We start from the raw sequence: 16,133 nt of genomic DNA, 5'->3' as shown, positions 1-16,133 counted from the left end.
CTAGACAAACAGCCCCTGAAAACATCCACTATGCCATAGGGTGTCCATGGGACCTGCAGTAGTAATTAAAGGCACAATAACAACTGTGCACTTGGTGAATTTTATTGTGGACCACCTGCATCTCTTCATGCTTGATGGGTTCCACAATGGCAAAGGCTTCTTCCAGCAGGATAACTGTCCATATCACAAGAACAGAATCATGTTGCCGTGGTTTGAAGATCATGGTAGTAAACTCAGTTTGTGTCTTGGCCACCAAAGTTACCTGATCTGAACCTGATGTGAGACATCTGGAATGCTATCAGTCACTAGTGCTACATTCCTAAGCCACTGGCCCCTAATTTACGGGAATTGTGTGACATACATGTGAACATCTGGTGCCACAACTCCAAAAACCTACCACTGACTTGTCAAATCCATGTCATGCAGGACTGCTGCTGTATTGTGTTCCAAAGGCAGACCAACACGCTCTTAAGCTCATCTGTGTTTGTGTGTGTGTGTGTGTGTGTGTGTGTGTGTGTGTTTTATAAAATAAAGTATATAGTTTATTTATTTATATAATAATTAGTTACATTGAAGGATGCTTTTAATTTTTATTTTTTATATATTTGTTTTAATTATATTTTAATTCCTGTTGCTTGGATATTCAATTATGGTATTTGAAATTATATTTCTTATTATTATTTTATTCATAATTTTAGTGAAATAAATCTTTATATGTTAATTGTTGAGGCAGCCATACATTTGCATTAATACTGCTTTCTAGCCTGTTGGCTGTGACATGTTGCTGGGCTCAACTGCAGTAGAAGACAAATGCAGAGAATGTCGTGGTGACGGGAGTGGCTGCAAGACTGTCGAAGATCTGATTGACACAGATGATCTTCAAGTTGGTGAGATTGTCAATAACCAGTGATAACTGTAGATATGGATTTCAAGTAATATTGCCACACAACTGGCGATAGCACATGAAATGTCAGTTTTTGTTATGAGATTTCAATGTAAAACATTTCAGAGAGGACTAATTAACACAACACATTACTGAGGAGATGGCTGATTGTGCCATGTAACTTTACATTCACAACATGGAGATGACTTTTACACTTTTACTTTATATTCTTCATTATAACACAGTGTATTGTAGATAGCTGGGTATGTCAGTGAAGGACCTAGATATAATCCAAAAGAACAGAAGATAGAGTGATGCCTGCAAAAATTTTGGTCTTGCAATCTGAACAATGAAAGTGAATTGGTAGATGGACATTAGCAGCCACCAGTGTAATGCAATGCATGTTGCTTTATGATGTGTTGCTGCCAGCAGGAACTATTCATTTTTGAAAACTACATGAACAGGAAATAGTGAGAACTATAACATTCTGCTGTATAAAGTACAGGCTGGAGAAAAGGAATGTTGTAAAACTTGATGAAACTTTAAGAAAATGAACAAAAGGATTTTAGTAACAGTAATCACATTTAGGGAAATGGTAATTCATATTTTCAGTGTTTGAAAATTGCATCCATTATAAGTGTCAGGTAGTAAAGCATACAGCAATCAGTTGCAGATTTTGGTCACTGCGTGGCCATCTTCAGTGCAGTAAATCTAAGTTAAAATATTAAAAACATTTGTGGATATATGTGACCTCAACCTCTCATATGAGTAGTTCACTTGAGACAATGTGCTTATACAAGAGTTTTTAACTTACATTTACTGCACTGAAGGTGGCCACACAGTGACTGAAATCTAGGTATGCAATAAACATCATTTGTGGCTCATTGGTGTACCATTTACTGCTTGAAATGGTATAGTCACTGGGCGCAACTGTTTCCCTATGGAATCGAACCTTCATGTACAAGTTATTGCACTGCACCTTGCCACATTACCTGCCAAGGTACTTCCGCACAGGATGGCTGCAACAAGTGACTCGCTCCCCTTCCCCCCTCCCTCTGCAAGGAAGTGTTGTTGGGAGACAGTATGATCCTTTTACAAGTAGCCTCATTAGTTCAAGCAACACCACACTCAGCACTTGGTCACAAAATCCACCATAGTGCCAATACTAGATGTCACTATCTGTTTGTACTACAGTCTGCAACTGATGAATGCAGAAGCTATAAGAATTACAATAAATGACAGTTGAAAGTAATGCACAAATATCCATCTAAAAAGGTGCAAGGGAAAATCAGAACTGCTCTCGAGACATACGGAAGAAGACTCCACTAAAATTCCATTATAAAAGATAATCAGTTTTTAAAAATATAATGTAAATGGATAGATAAAAGAAATCTACGCATCAAGTGGCAGCAGGAGAACCACATGTAAAAGGTATTACAGTTTTCAAGCTTTCAGAGCCAGTGGCTCCTTTTTCTGGCAGAAGGGTTAAAGAGGATGGAAGAAGAATGAAGGAAAAGGACTGGTGAGATTTAGAAAAAGGGGTAGAGTACAGAAAAATTACCTAGAAACCTGGATCAGGGGAGACATACTGGATGGGAAGAGAAGGAAAGACTGATTGTTGAGGACATCACCAGAAGAGACTTAAAAACCTGAGAGCTTAAAGGTTGAAGACAGGGTAATATGCAAGACAGAGATTACTGCTAAAACATTGTGCATGTGTTAATAAGAGTGAACAGCTAAGTGCATTGTATGTGATAGAGTTGTGGGCACAATGTTTTAGCAGTAATCTCTGTCTTGCACATTAGCATATTTTTCACCTTTAAGCTCACAGGTTTTCAAATCTTGTCCGATGCAGTCCCCAACAATCAGTCTTTCCTTCTCATCCTGTCTGGTAGGTCTCCCCTGACCCAGGGTTCTGGATGACTTTTCCAAACTCTACCCCTTTTCCTAAAACTTACCAATCCTTTTCCTTCACCCCTCTTCCTTCCCCTTCAATCCTTATGCCAGAAGAAGCAGCCACTGGCTCCGAAAGCTTACGAGCTGTGATACCTTTTACATGTATGTTCTCCTGCCACCATTTGTAGAGTAGATTTTTTATTTAGCCAATTACATTATAACCACAAAAGATAAACCACAGATATTAAATGTGAATGTTACCCTGCATGAATTTTCCAATTTTACTTGAACAATAGTGCAAAAACTTTGCAGTTTTGCCATGATACTCTTTCACATGTGCTATGCTCTTGTGATGTTTTGCCAATGAATTAACAATAGAACTGTGGAAAATGTGATACAAATAGAAGAGCAGGAAAGAGTCATTTGAACCATAATGAGATATCCATTAAAAAATACACAGTAGGGTTAGAATAGGACTTACATACACAATCCCTCCCAGATGGAATATTTGCATTTCTCATTGATGTGGTTGATCTTGTTTTCTTTACACATTTCAGTTTGACAATTCTTTCGATTATTTGATTTGTCCATTCCTACAGCATCTTCTTCATTCCATTGGCTTTCTTGCTCCTTTCTTGATTTTTGTTTTCTTCCCATTCTTGAATTCATATAGCAGCTGAAGAATGAACAGTTTTTGGTTATTTAATTGCAGATGATCCACGCATTTATTGCTCCCATAGCTACAATATTGTAAAAGACTTGCATTGACAGTTTGTTGCAAGCAATCTCAGCTGAATATTTACAACTCGTCCATATCATACTTTTTGGCATTATAGGAAGTAACACTTTCTGGTTTCTTCATTCCTCCCTCACTCACTGCTGCTTCAGGATGTAGTGTGCTGAGAATAATGACATTCCTATTTTTCTTCCTTTACTACACTGCAGGGGTGCATTCTGGCTTATCAGTCTTCTTCAAGATCACAGTGGAATGTAAGTCATAACTGTTCTTCTTCACACACACATGGCAATTCCTCAGCAAATATTGTTCCCTCTAATGCCGTTTTTTTCTGTATAACTTTCTTGACAAGCTGAAGGAATGTGAAGTAAGTGTCTGTTGTCATGCACCTTGCTTTTCTTGGAAGTAATTGTCCATCAGTTGTAATGTTTTCATCAGGGTGGCAACATTGGTAGCAGTTTTGCACAAATTTGTTCCGTATTTCAGAAATAAGAGTGAACTTATCATCAAGGATGCATTGAGCTCAGCATGACTTCTCATTTAAGTGGAGGACTCTGATAACTTCACAGACTTTGTCTCTTCTCATTTTATCCCTGATAAAATTAGGTCTCCAAGAACTTGACCAAAGGTCATCTGAGCAAACACTTTTAGCACAAAATGTGCCTCTGGCATAAAAGGTACCAGCATTGCCTTCAGATCCACCATCACTATGGTCTATATGGTGTTTTTATTTGATTCTGTGTGTTTTTCATGCTACACAGCATTTATTCATCAGAAAGATGTCTGAAGGTACTGATGTCAGAATCATCCACTTGGAGGCTGCATATGCAGTGGGCTCTCCTTTCTCTTTCATGGCATTCGAAGCAGCCCCTCTTACATGCAGTGACATGTTCAGTGACATTCCATTCCATTCTATCTCTGACTGCCATCCGCATTATTGTACCAGCTGACTCCTGAAACTGTTGTGGAAAGAACTGAGATGGGTAGTCATCAACTGATAGTGACTTCTCCTCAATCTCCTATGTAGGTTGTCTCTGGCAGAGAATCACCTACGAATCTGATAAACATTCTCTTATTCAGTATCTAAGTACTCCAGAACACACAAAATCTCTTCATTAGTAAGATCGTGCTGACACGACATAATTGAAAATGCCTGTTACAGGCAAAAAATCGCTATCTAACTGATGAGTTGAACAACACATGAAATATGATTAGCAGTTCCATCAGTGTCTAGTATTTAAACCTTAGTGACAATGTGTCTATCATTATTCGAGGCAGCCATTGTTGACCAGAGCAAAATGTAGTGCAAGTATCTTTGTAATTATGAGAATACCAATACTCTAAAAAGGAGTTATGCCAGGGGTCAGTTGACCCGTACTGCCTTTCTAGGTATACTAAATGAAATTCCCATGAAATTTTGAAAACTTAGCAAATTCCAATACACTGTTGTCTGAAGTAGAAAAAATAGGCAAATGTCATGAAATTTGTTGGAGAGTTGTTAAAATCTAAATTGGTTATTGTGGAAATTAAAATTGACTGTTCAAGAGTTAAACTGTTTTTTTTTCTTTTTCTCAGGGGGGAAGCTAGTGTTAATAAAGTAGTCCTCAACAAATGCCACTGATCCATTTCTATACGGTAGTCTGGAAAGGTGAAAAAAGTGGATCTAATGTACTCATATCTTATTTGAAGAAGTTTGTGAAGCATATTTTAGTTAACAAGTTTTCATTTGCAACATGGAAACAGCTGTGTGAAGTTCCACTAAAAAATCTGACATTGTTGTTCAACAGCTTGTTGACTGAGACAGAAACACCTATATTTTTACTGACACTGAGTGACAGTTAAACTTCCTATTATGCATATATTTGAATGGAAATTACATTATGTATGCTGAATTTTTTGTTTATCAATTTTATACATGAATTCACCATTTAAAAACCTTTATCTTAAAAAACCAGATGTAAAATATGGCATTTCTTATGGCCTTGGCAGAATTACCTGCGTATCATTCAAAAGGATAATGATAATCTTAGCACATTCTTATACTGTAATTAAGTTTCTGCATTTTACTGTACGTGTAATTGTGGGAGATGGATCTAAAAATTGTCTTACTACAAGAATTTGCCATCAGTTTAATATTCCTGCCAGTCACCAAATAAGGAGTAGAGCTGTTATAATTTAAACTGGTCTTTGATACATATTAAATTATGTATCTGCCCTGTTTGTGTGCAACTTTTAAGTTGTTCTGAATTTCATTTAATACATGACAAAATTTACTTAGATACCCCCATCAGTGAAATATCTTCTTTTAATTAGGAATAAATTTTTTTTAAAAATTCATATACACTAATACACACAAGTGTCTATGTACTAGAAACCAAAGAGGCATGTCTGTTAGACAGCTGTACAAAAGTAAAAAAGAAGAAAGAGAGTAGAGCTGAAACAACTGTCCCTTCTTTTAAGCATTCTGACAATCTGTCTTGGGGGGGGGGGGGGGGGGGTAGGAGAACACCAATAAACCAGATGTAATTTAGTAATTTCTTCATCCAGAAATTAGAACATCTGCTGAAATGAAATTAATTTTTAGTATTTGTTTAAAAAGTGTTCAGCAATGAAAAGTGCTCATTTCCCATTCTGTCTGTATAACGGTGTAGTGGTTTCAAGATATATCATGCAATATTGGATGTTTTCCCATGGGGAAAGCACTTAATTACACAGATCAGTTTAATATCCACACTGTCTGACATAAAGTGAAGCACCCTGAAAGGGAGGAGGAAATGAAATAAAAATTCACAAGTTGAGAGGATATGTGATGTTATTTCAGTCAGCACAAAACTGAGTCAAATTTAAAAAGAAATTGTCAATAAAAAGCCAGTTATTAGTATGACTTTGCACCCCCTCCAGCCTGGATGACAGCACTTATTTGGTTGGGAAGGGAATTGCAAAGCTGTTATAGCCTCTCCTGAGACAAGCTGCCCTCCAACTATTGCAACTCATCCCTGATATCCTGGTTGCTGGCACCAGAACAGAATTGAGAACCAAGCTGATCCCACACAAACTATATAGGGAACTGATTGGGGAACCTTTCTGGCTGTGAGTGTATCTCAACATCATGCAGACAGTTCATAGCCATGTGTCATTTCTGGATGAGAACTGAGGCAAGCCGGTCTTGATATCCTGGTCCCTGATATCTTGGGTAGTGGTACCAGTATGAAGTTGATATCTGAGCTAGTCCCACAAAAGTGCTATTGGGGCAGCTGAAGAGATTTTGCTGACAAAGGGAGTACCTCAATGTCATGCAGATAGTTTGTAGAGACACTTGCCACATGTGGACAGGAATTATGCTGATGAAAAACAGCACCACGAAATGGTCACACAAGAGGAACACATGACGATGCAGGATGTCTGTGACATATACCATTGTGCCACCATAGTTCTATCACTTACTACCAGCTTTGACCCAAAGTCATTTTCAATGGCTCCTCACACCTTGACAAAAGGAGTAACATTGCTGTGTCTCTCCAAAACGTTGGAAGAATGGGACCTCTCCCCAGGTCTCTGCCACACTCAACGACTGTGGTCATCTGGGGTAGTACAGAACCACAAATCATCACTACACAATGCAACACCATTAATCAGTAATCCATGCTTCCTGGTCACATCACAATTTCAAACACAACTGTTTGGGTTGTGATCTTAATGGCAGCCTGTGCCTAGGATGTTAAATCCCTACTCAGGTTGCTGCTATTCTGTGACCAATGGTATCCAGGCAACATAGAATGTTTTTGGATGGCAGGCACTGATGTGAAGCGGTTACAATGCACTAGCAAACAATACCTTGTAATGGTCAGATGTGGTCAACTGGAACCTTGATGACAAGTATGCTTGCCCTCATGTTGTTATACAGTCCAACAATGGGCCACTGTCACATACAAAGGCACTAAAAATCTGAATATTGCAAGATTTGACTGCCAGCCTAACGGAGACTCACAATGAGTCACCTTTCAATCTCTGTCAGGTATTGGTAACACTGTCCCACATGAGTACATGGCATCTGATTCTGTTCATGTACTTTCCTTCTCATCCCGTGCAGTAAGTCTCCCCTAACCCATGATTCTGGGTGACTTTCCCTTTTTCCTAGACCTCTCAAGTCATTTTCCTTCACCCCTCTTCCTTCCCCTTCAAACTTCCTGCCTGAAGAAGGAGACATTGGCTCCCAAAGCTTGCCAATCACAACCTTCTTTTATTTGTGTGTTCTGCCACCACTTGCTGAGTCGATTTTTTATGTATCCAATTAAATTATTTTGTATGCCCTACCAACTGCACCAGGTGGCCAAAGAAACCCAGATAGATCCTCCCAGCCAAGTAATGTCATACAATCATTTCATATGTCCTACCAGGTCTGGTAACAATGAACGACACTAAGTCACTCTGGTGGTCATTCTACTTGTCACAGAGAATTGCAGCTTTAATCATTTAATACTTACCAGTGGTGTGTACATGTACGAAGTTATGTTGGCATCCTGTCATGTCTTCTTTTTTAGGTCAGTGTAATAGTACAGGACATTCTATAGTAAGTTTGAGGTAATGTACAAGTGTAACTGGATTCTGAAATTTATTTAGTGAGACAAATTTTATATTGACTGTTGCCATTTCATTTGACTTGAAATCAGCCAGTCACTTGCCAGATGTTTGTTTTCAGATCATTAATTTTGGTTGTAAAAATGCTGCAACTATTTGGTTGGTGCATACGCTCTTAGCATTTTCATTTTGCATGTGGGTGTTCTAGTTGCTGTTGGTTTATTTATCAATTGTCATTTTTTATTTGTAGTTCACTGTTGCTATTTGAATTTCCATTTTGTCATTTGGAGATAGTGATGGATCTGTGGCTGCTAGAAAATGGAGTACCAGGTGGAAAAATCAAAACATTCAACATATTCTTCTGTTTGAGTTCAGTGGAAGGGTGACAGCCATGGAGGCAGCCAGAAACATTTGTGCCATGTATGGGGTTAATGCTACTGGACTGAGTGCAGCATGTTCAGGAAGACCTTTTGGGTTTGGTGAAGATTGTTTAAACACATTAATCCACACTGATCCATGTCAGTGCATTCGAGAATTGGCAAATGTGATCATTCCGCCATCGTGTGACATTTGTATGCAATGGGAAGGGTTCAAAAACTGGGTGTTTGGGTACTGCATGCTCTAAGCCAAAATCACAAAAATCAGCAGGTGGCCATATGGGCTTCTCTGCTTGCTCGCCATCACCTGGCTCATGAACAACACCAACCATTTCTATCTTGTATCATTCATGGTGATGACAAATGATGTCTTAATGCTAATGTAATGGAAAGAAAGGAATGGTTGAGCCCAAATAAAGCAGCAGTTCCCCATACAAAGAGCTGTGCACATCTAGAAAAGATAATGTTATGCATCCGGTGGAACTGTGATGGCATGGTGTACTACAAATTGCTTTCCCAAGGTGTAACAATCACTGCTGACATTTGTTGTCAACAGCTGAGACATATTGCAGATGCAACAGTAACCACGAAGGCTCTGTGAAGTGGTACTACACCATGATAATGGCCGCCTGCATTCTGCTAGACTGAAAAAAAATGCTGTATAGGAGTTGGGTTGGGAAGTTATTCCACACCCACCTTATTCACCTGATCTTGTGCCCTCAGATTTTCACCTTTTCTGCTCTCTATTAAACAACCTCAAAGGAGCTTCCTTGCAGTTAAAAATGTGTTCCAAACATGGGTTGATGAGTTCTTTGCCTCAAAAACACATTATCTCTACAATGCTGGAATTGAAAAGTTTCCCCAGCATTGGCAGACTGTTGTAAATAGTGAAGGAAAATATATTATTAATGACTAAACTGAATGTTATATGTATCTGTTGTGGTTATTGAAATTCTGCTAGACAAGCTCAAGTATTGTGGCATGAGTGGGACAGTGCACAAATGGTTTAATTCGTACCTAACTGGAAGAGTGCAGAAAGTTGAAATAAGTAGTTCTCGTAACATGCAAAGATCAGCACATTCCTCAAACTGGGGAACTATCAAGAATGGGGTTCCACAAGGGTCAGTCTTGGGTCCTTTGTTGTTCTTATTATATATTAATGACTTGCCATTCTGTATTCATGAAGAGGCAAAGTTAGTTCTCTTTGCTGATGATACAAGTATAGTAATCACACCTGACAAACGAGAATTAACTGATGAAATTGTCAATACTGTCTTTCAGAAAACTACTAAGTGGTTCCTTGTAAACGGACTCTCACTGAATTTTGATAAGACACAGTACATACAGTTCCGTACAGGGAATGGTATGACGCCATTAATAAATATAGACCTTAATCAGAAGCATATAGCTAAGGTAGAATATTCCAAATTTTTAGGTGTGTCCATTGATGAGAGATTAAATTGGAAGAAACACATTGATGATCTGCTGAAACGTTTGAGTTCAGCTACTTATGCAATAAGGGTAATTGCAAATTTTGGTGATAAACATCTTAGTAAATTAGCTTACTACGCCTATTTTCACTCATTGCTTTCATATGGCATCATATTTTGGGGGAATTCATCACTGAGGAATAAAGTATTTATTGCACAAAAGCGTGTAATCAGAATAATAGCTGGAATCCACCCAAGATCATCCTGCAGACATTTATTTAAGGATCTAGGGATATTCACAGTAGCTCCTCAGTATATATACTCTCTTATGAAATTTGTTATTAACAACCTAACCCAATCCAAAAGTAATAGCAGTGTGCATAACTACAATACTAGGAGAAAGGATGATCTTCACTATTCAAGATTAAATCTAACTTTGGCACAGAAAGGGGTGAATTATACTGGCACTAAAGTCTTTGGTCACTTACCAAACAGTATCAAAAGTCTGACAGATAACCAACAAGTATTTAAGAAGAAATTAAAAGAATTTCTGAATGACAACTCCTTCTACTCCATAGAGGAATTTTTAGATATAAATTAAGAAAAAAAAAATTTTAAAAATAAAAATAAAAATTTTAAAAATAAAAATAAAAAATAAAGAAAAACAAGAAACACAAAAAATAAAGTTGTTATATTAACTTAAGTATGTTGTTAAATTAACCTAATTATGTCATGTATTGGAAAATTCGACTCGTTCCACATCATTACGAAATATCGTATTCATGATCCATGGAACTAGTATTAATCTAATCTAATCTTATTGAACTTACAGAAAAACACTAGGAACTTAAACACCAACCCAATATTTTGCAATAAAAATCCTATAGTGTTAACTATTTTTTTCCTGTTTCTTCCTCAGGTTACAATGACATCCTTCTGATCCCTGCAGGAGCAACAAACATACGTGTTCATGAACTGAAGGCCTCTAGCAACTACTTAGGTTGGTGGTGTTCTGCCTGTCTTCGTTAGCTGTTCGTTTTACTTTTGTTAGTATACTAAATCAAATACTGTTTCCAGCAATCAGAAATGAAAGTGGCCACTATTATTTAAATGGAAACTGGAGGATTGACTTTCCGAGAAGCCTAAGATTTGCTGGAACAATATTTCACTATGAGAGAGTCCCACATGCATTCTTGGCACCGGAATCCATCTCTGCTCTTGGTCCAACAAGGGAGGCTGTTTATATTGTGGTATGTATTATATCCATCTTGGCACATGAAAAGAAATAGTATACTTTTTTCAAGAAGATTTAATCATTTCCTGAACTAAAATTGACTTTCCTGAACTACAATCGGCTGCAATTCATAATATTTCTTTTGTCTTAAAAATGAAATGACTGATGACAGCATGTAACAAATCAAATATGACAAATCACAAATAAAATTTGTTTTTCGAAGAAAGTACTGTACTCAAACTAATACCTAGCATATGCAGTATCAATCTAAAAGGCTCAGGCAGAAAACTTTACAATATATTCACATAGCATGTCCTATACCATTCATGTCACTGATATATCCCACTCCCCCAGAAACAGGAGCTCCTTTGAAAGACAACTCTGCTGTAATTCCTGCACAGATTTTTATGTGAACATGGCCAGCAAGTTGCTATCCACCTGCATCCACACAAATGGCCCTCATCAAACAGTGTTCACAAGCAAACTTGACCACCCACTGACATAGTAAGGTGCACAGCATTCAGCCCTCCACAATGTGCTGCACAGTATTGTACACTGCACAATATCCTGCACTGCATAAACCAAGCTATCTGTATCATCAGACATTAGGTTTCCTGAAATATACAGGAGGGAACTGTTCTTCAAAAACATCGTTCACCCTCATTATTTTTCTGTTATTATTAGTCCTTCCGTGCCCTTGTTCCCAGACTGTTTCCTGCCCTTCCACCCTATCTCACAATGTTTTTGCTTCTCTTTATCCATCAATTCAGTGAAATTTATAGGCGCTAATTTGAGTTGTTGCCAAGTGCAGCTTCTGGAATAATGCTGTGAGGCCACTTTTATGACCAAGAAACAAAGAAATCTATACAAACTGCACATAAAACATTGTTTCTGAGTATGTGTTCTCTGGTTTGAAGAGGTGTGTTAAGATTGACATAGTCTGTACTCATAAGTGTTGTGTGAAAAGCTAGGTTGTCCATTTCTACAAGCTTCTTATGACAGGGGTAGAGCCAAGTTTGCTTTGACGTAAAGCTTTATGCTCTTCTCGACAGAGAGCAGTAACATGCAGACCCTACAGAAGAACGATTCTGCCATCTACCGACAATGTTAGAATAAAATTGTTGAGGCTTTCATGGCCACTTGTTGACAAATTACCTGGTGACTTCTGCTTCATGTTCTTTTGCCAACATTTGTTTGATAATTTTTCTGATGTTGCACCATTACCAGTGATTGGCATTGTCAAATCTTTGCCCTTCATTGCTGGTCCACCACAAACAGTGGAAGGTGAAGCTTTGACAATGCCAGCCAAATGTGCTCACCAAACTTCAGGAAATTTATCAAATGAACGCTGTCCAGAGAACCTGAGACAGAATCCTACAGACAATTTGACAGTGTTAGAATACATTCTGGACTCAAACTTCCTGCAACCAAGTGTTACAGACTTCCTGCTAGTTAATGCTAATGCCCTGGGAAATGCAAATTAATGCTTAATTAAACCAAATGCAAAAATAATACACTTAAATACAGTTATAAATGGTTTGAACACAATTATGCCATCAAATTTAGAAACCAAGAGGCATTATTTCAGTATTATGAAAGGGATAGTTGCTGCTCACCATATAGCAGAGATGCTATAGGCACAACAAAAAGACAGTCGGAAAATGAGCTTTTTTCCAACAAGGCCTCCATCGAAAATAGACGCCATACACATACACACACACACTCACGCAAACGCAACTCACATACACATGACCACTGTCTCTGGCAACTGAAGCCAGACTGCGAGCAGCAGCGCATGATTGGAGAGGCAACCTGGTGGTGCGGATAAAGATGAAGCTGAGGCAGGGAGAGGGAGGGACAGCATGGTAGGCGTAGGGGATGGTAAAGTACTGCTTGTGGGAGCATATAGGGACGAGGTGGAGAACAGGTAGGGCAGCTAGGTGCCGTCGGGAGGTTAGACAGGTGGCGGGGGGAGGGGGGGGGGGGAGTGGAAAAGAAGACAAGTCAAGTAAAAAGACTGAAAGACTGAGGGTACGTTGGTGTAATAGAGGGCTGTGTAATGCTGGAATGGGAACAGGGAAGGGGCTAGATGGATAAGGACAATGACTAATGAAGGTTGATGTCAGGAGGATTATGGGCACAAAGGATATATTACAGGGAGAGTTCCCACCTGTGCAGTTGAAAAAATGTGGTGTTGGTGAGAAGGATCCAGATGGAACTGGCTGTGAATCAATCATTGAAATAAAGAATGTCTTGTTGGATGGCATGCTCAGCAACGTGGTGGTCCAGCTGTTTCTTGGCCACAGTTTTTTGTCAGCCATTCATGAGGACAGACAGCTTGTTGGTTGTCATGCCCATGTAGAATGCAGCACAGTGGCTGCAGCTTAGCTTGTAGATCACATGACTGGTTTCGCAGATAGCCCTGCCTTTGACGGGATAGTTTATGTTTGTGACCAGACTGGAGTAGGTAGTGGTGGCAGGACATATGGGGCAGGTCTTGCATGTAGGTCTATTACAGGGATATGATCCATTAGGCAAGGGGTTAGGAGCAGGGGTTGTGTAGGAATGGATGAGGATATAGTGTAGGTCCGGTGGATAGCGAAATACCAGTGTGGGAGCGATGGGAAGGATAGTGGGTAGGACATTTCTCATTTCAGTGCATGACATGAGGTAGTTGAAACCCTGGCAGAGAATGTAATTCAGTTGCTCCTGTCCTGGGTGGTACTGAGCTGTGAGAGGAATGCTCCTCTGTGGCTGGATGGTGGGACTTCGTGAGGTGGTGGCTGACTTGAAAGGTAAGGCACAGGTGATCTAGTTTTTGTATGTGGTTGGGAGGGTAATTACGGTCTGTGAAGGCCTCAGTGAGACCCTCGGTATATTTTGAAAAGGACTACTCGTCACTACAGATGTGACAGCCACGGGTGGCAAGGCTGTATGGAAGGGACAGCTTGGTATGGAATGGGTGGCAGTTGTTGAAGTTGAGGTATTGCTGGGGGTTGGTCATCTTGAGATATACCGATGTAGCCATCTTTGAGGTGGAGGTCAGCATCAAGGAAAATGGTTTGTTGGGTTGAGTAGGAACAAGTGAAGTGAATGGGGAAAAGGTGTTGAGTTTCTGGAGGAATGTGGATAGGTTGTTCTCACCCTTGATCCAGATTGTGAAGATGTCATCAGTGAATCTGAACCAGGTGATGGTTTGGATTCTTGGTGATTTGGAAGCATTCCTCTAGATGTCTCATGAATAGATCGGGACAGGACGTTGCCATGCGGGTGCCTGTAGCCAAACCCCAGATTTGTTTATAGGCAATGCCTTCAAAGGAGAAGTAATTGTGGGTAAGGATATAGTTGGTCATGGCGACTAGGAAGGAGGTTGTTGGTTTGGAATCCATCAGATGTTGGGAAAGGTAGTGTTCAATAGTGATAAGGCCATGAGCATAAAGGGAGGTGGCATCAGTAGTGACTCCTTCCTGAATTTTCCACTGTTAGTTTATTTCAATATCTGTAGATTTCAGAACTTTAGGGATATCGGTACAGAACAAAAAACCAACATACAACATGTTGAGCACCTGTTTTCGAAAGAACGGTGTTGTGTTTATGTTTATGTTCATCACGTTTGTGTAATACAGTTCTGTCCAAACCATGTTGTCGTTCATTGTGAGGTGAGATAATTAAAACACTACAACTGTGTACAAAGTGTTTTATTTGTGTCTAAATTCAGTTGACTGTGAAAGTTACAAACATGAGCAAAGTAAGTGAATTATTAAAAATACCATTTAGCACCAGGTTTTGGATTCTAAGTGGTGGTGGGAGAGAGTTTTTGAGGGTGAGGTAAATGTAGAAGGTCTGCGATACAGGGTTTGTCAGCTATGAGGGGATGTGCAGAAGCTTTGGAGGTAGTTGTAAAGGTGGTGGATAATTGTAGTCCAAGGTGGGAGTAGGAAGTGAACAGGGTGTAGAGTTTTTTGAGGTGTCGTTGTGTCTGTTGCTGTAATTTCTGGTTTTGACTGCCTTTCATCGTGCCATGAAATGAGGAATGTCCTACCCACTATCCTTCCCATCACTCCCACAGTGGTATTTTACCATCCACTGAACCTACATAATATCTTCATCCATCCCTACACAACCAGAGCTCCCAACCCCTCGCCTCATTATATACCTGTAATAGAAGTAGATGCAAGATGTGTCCCATACATCCTCCCGTCACTACCCACTCCAGTCCAATCACAAAAATCACCTAACCCATCAAAGGCAGGGCTACCTGTGAAACCAGTCATTTGATCTACAAGCTAAATAGCAATCACAGTGCTGCATTCTACATAGGCATGACAACCAACAAGCTGTCTGTCCTCATGAATGGCCACCGAAAAACTGTGGCCAAGAAACAGCTGGGTCTGCGCTCTGTCTAACCTCCTGACTCCACCTGGGTGCCCTACTCATCCTCCACCTTGTCCCTGTATGCTCCCACAAGCAGCACTGTACCGTCCCCCACCTCTACCCAGCTATCCACCCCCCTGCTCACTCCAGCCTCCTCCTTACCCCCACCATGGGGCTGCCTCTCCCATCATGCGCTGTTGCTCGCAGTATGGTTCAGTTACCAGAGACTGTGAGCATGTTTGTGTGAGTTGCATTTGCATGAATGTGTGTGTGTATATGTTGTCTATTTTTGATTAAGGCCCTGTTGGCCAAAAGCTCACATTTCAACAGTCTTTCTGTTGCACCTATCTGCAACTCAGCATCTCTGCTATATTTTGAGCAACAACTATCCTTTTCATAATATTGTTACATTCCATCCTGGATTTTCCACTGTTTGATTATTTCATTATTTGTGTATTTCACAACAGGGTTATTGGTACAGGACAAAAAACTAACATATTAACCATATGTTGAGCACCTGTTGTCAAAACAACAATGTAGCATTTCTATTTATGTTCATCACATTTGTGCCCTACAGTTGTGTCCAAAGACATTGTGGTTCATTGTGAGGTTGGGTAATACAAAC

At 39.6% G+C, this 16,133-nt stretch overlaps 1 protein-coding gene across 3 annotated transcripts in view; it reads left to right on the top strand.

The window, feature by feature from the left end:
- The window catches only part of LOC124614005 (papilin), a 256,846-nt gene that overhangs the window by 18,327 nt on the left and 222,386 nt on the right, over positions 1-16,133 (top strand). For all 3 annotated transcript variants that reach the window (XM_047142813.1, XM_047142814.1, XM_047142815.1), the window contains exons 3-5: positions 764-887; positions 10,820-10,900; positions 10,978-11,150. In XM_047142813.1, coding sequence (XP_046998769.1) covers positions 764-887; positions 10,820-10,900; positions 10,978-11,150 — 378 coding nt within the window. The remainder of the gene's footprint in view (positions 1-763; positions 888-10,819; positions 10,901-10,977; positions 11,151-16,133) is intronic.

The sequence above is a fragment of the Schistocerca americana genome, chromosome 4, assembly GCF_021461395.2.
Source record: "Schistocerca americana isolate TAMUIC-IGC-003095 chromosome 4, iqSchAmer2.1, whole genome shotgun sequence".
In the NCBI taxonomy this organism is placed as follows: domain Eukaryota; kingdom Metazoa; phylum Arthropoda; class Insecta; order Orthoptera; family Acrididae; genus Schistocerca; species Schistocerca americana.
The sequence above is the reverse complement of the archived record's forward strand: the minus strand, read 5'-3'. Positions and strand labels throughout refer to the sequence as shown.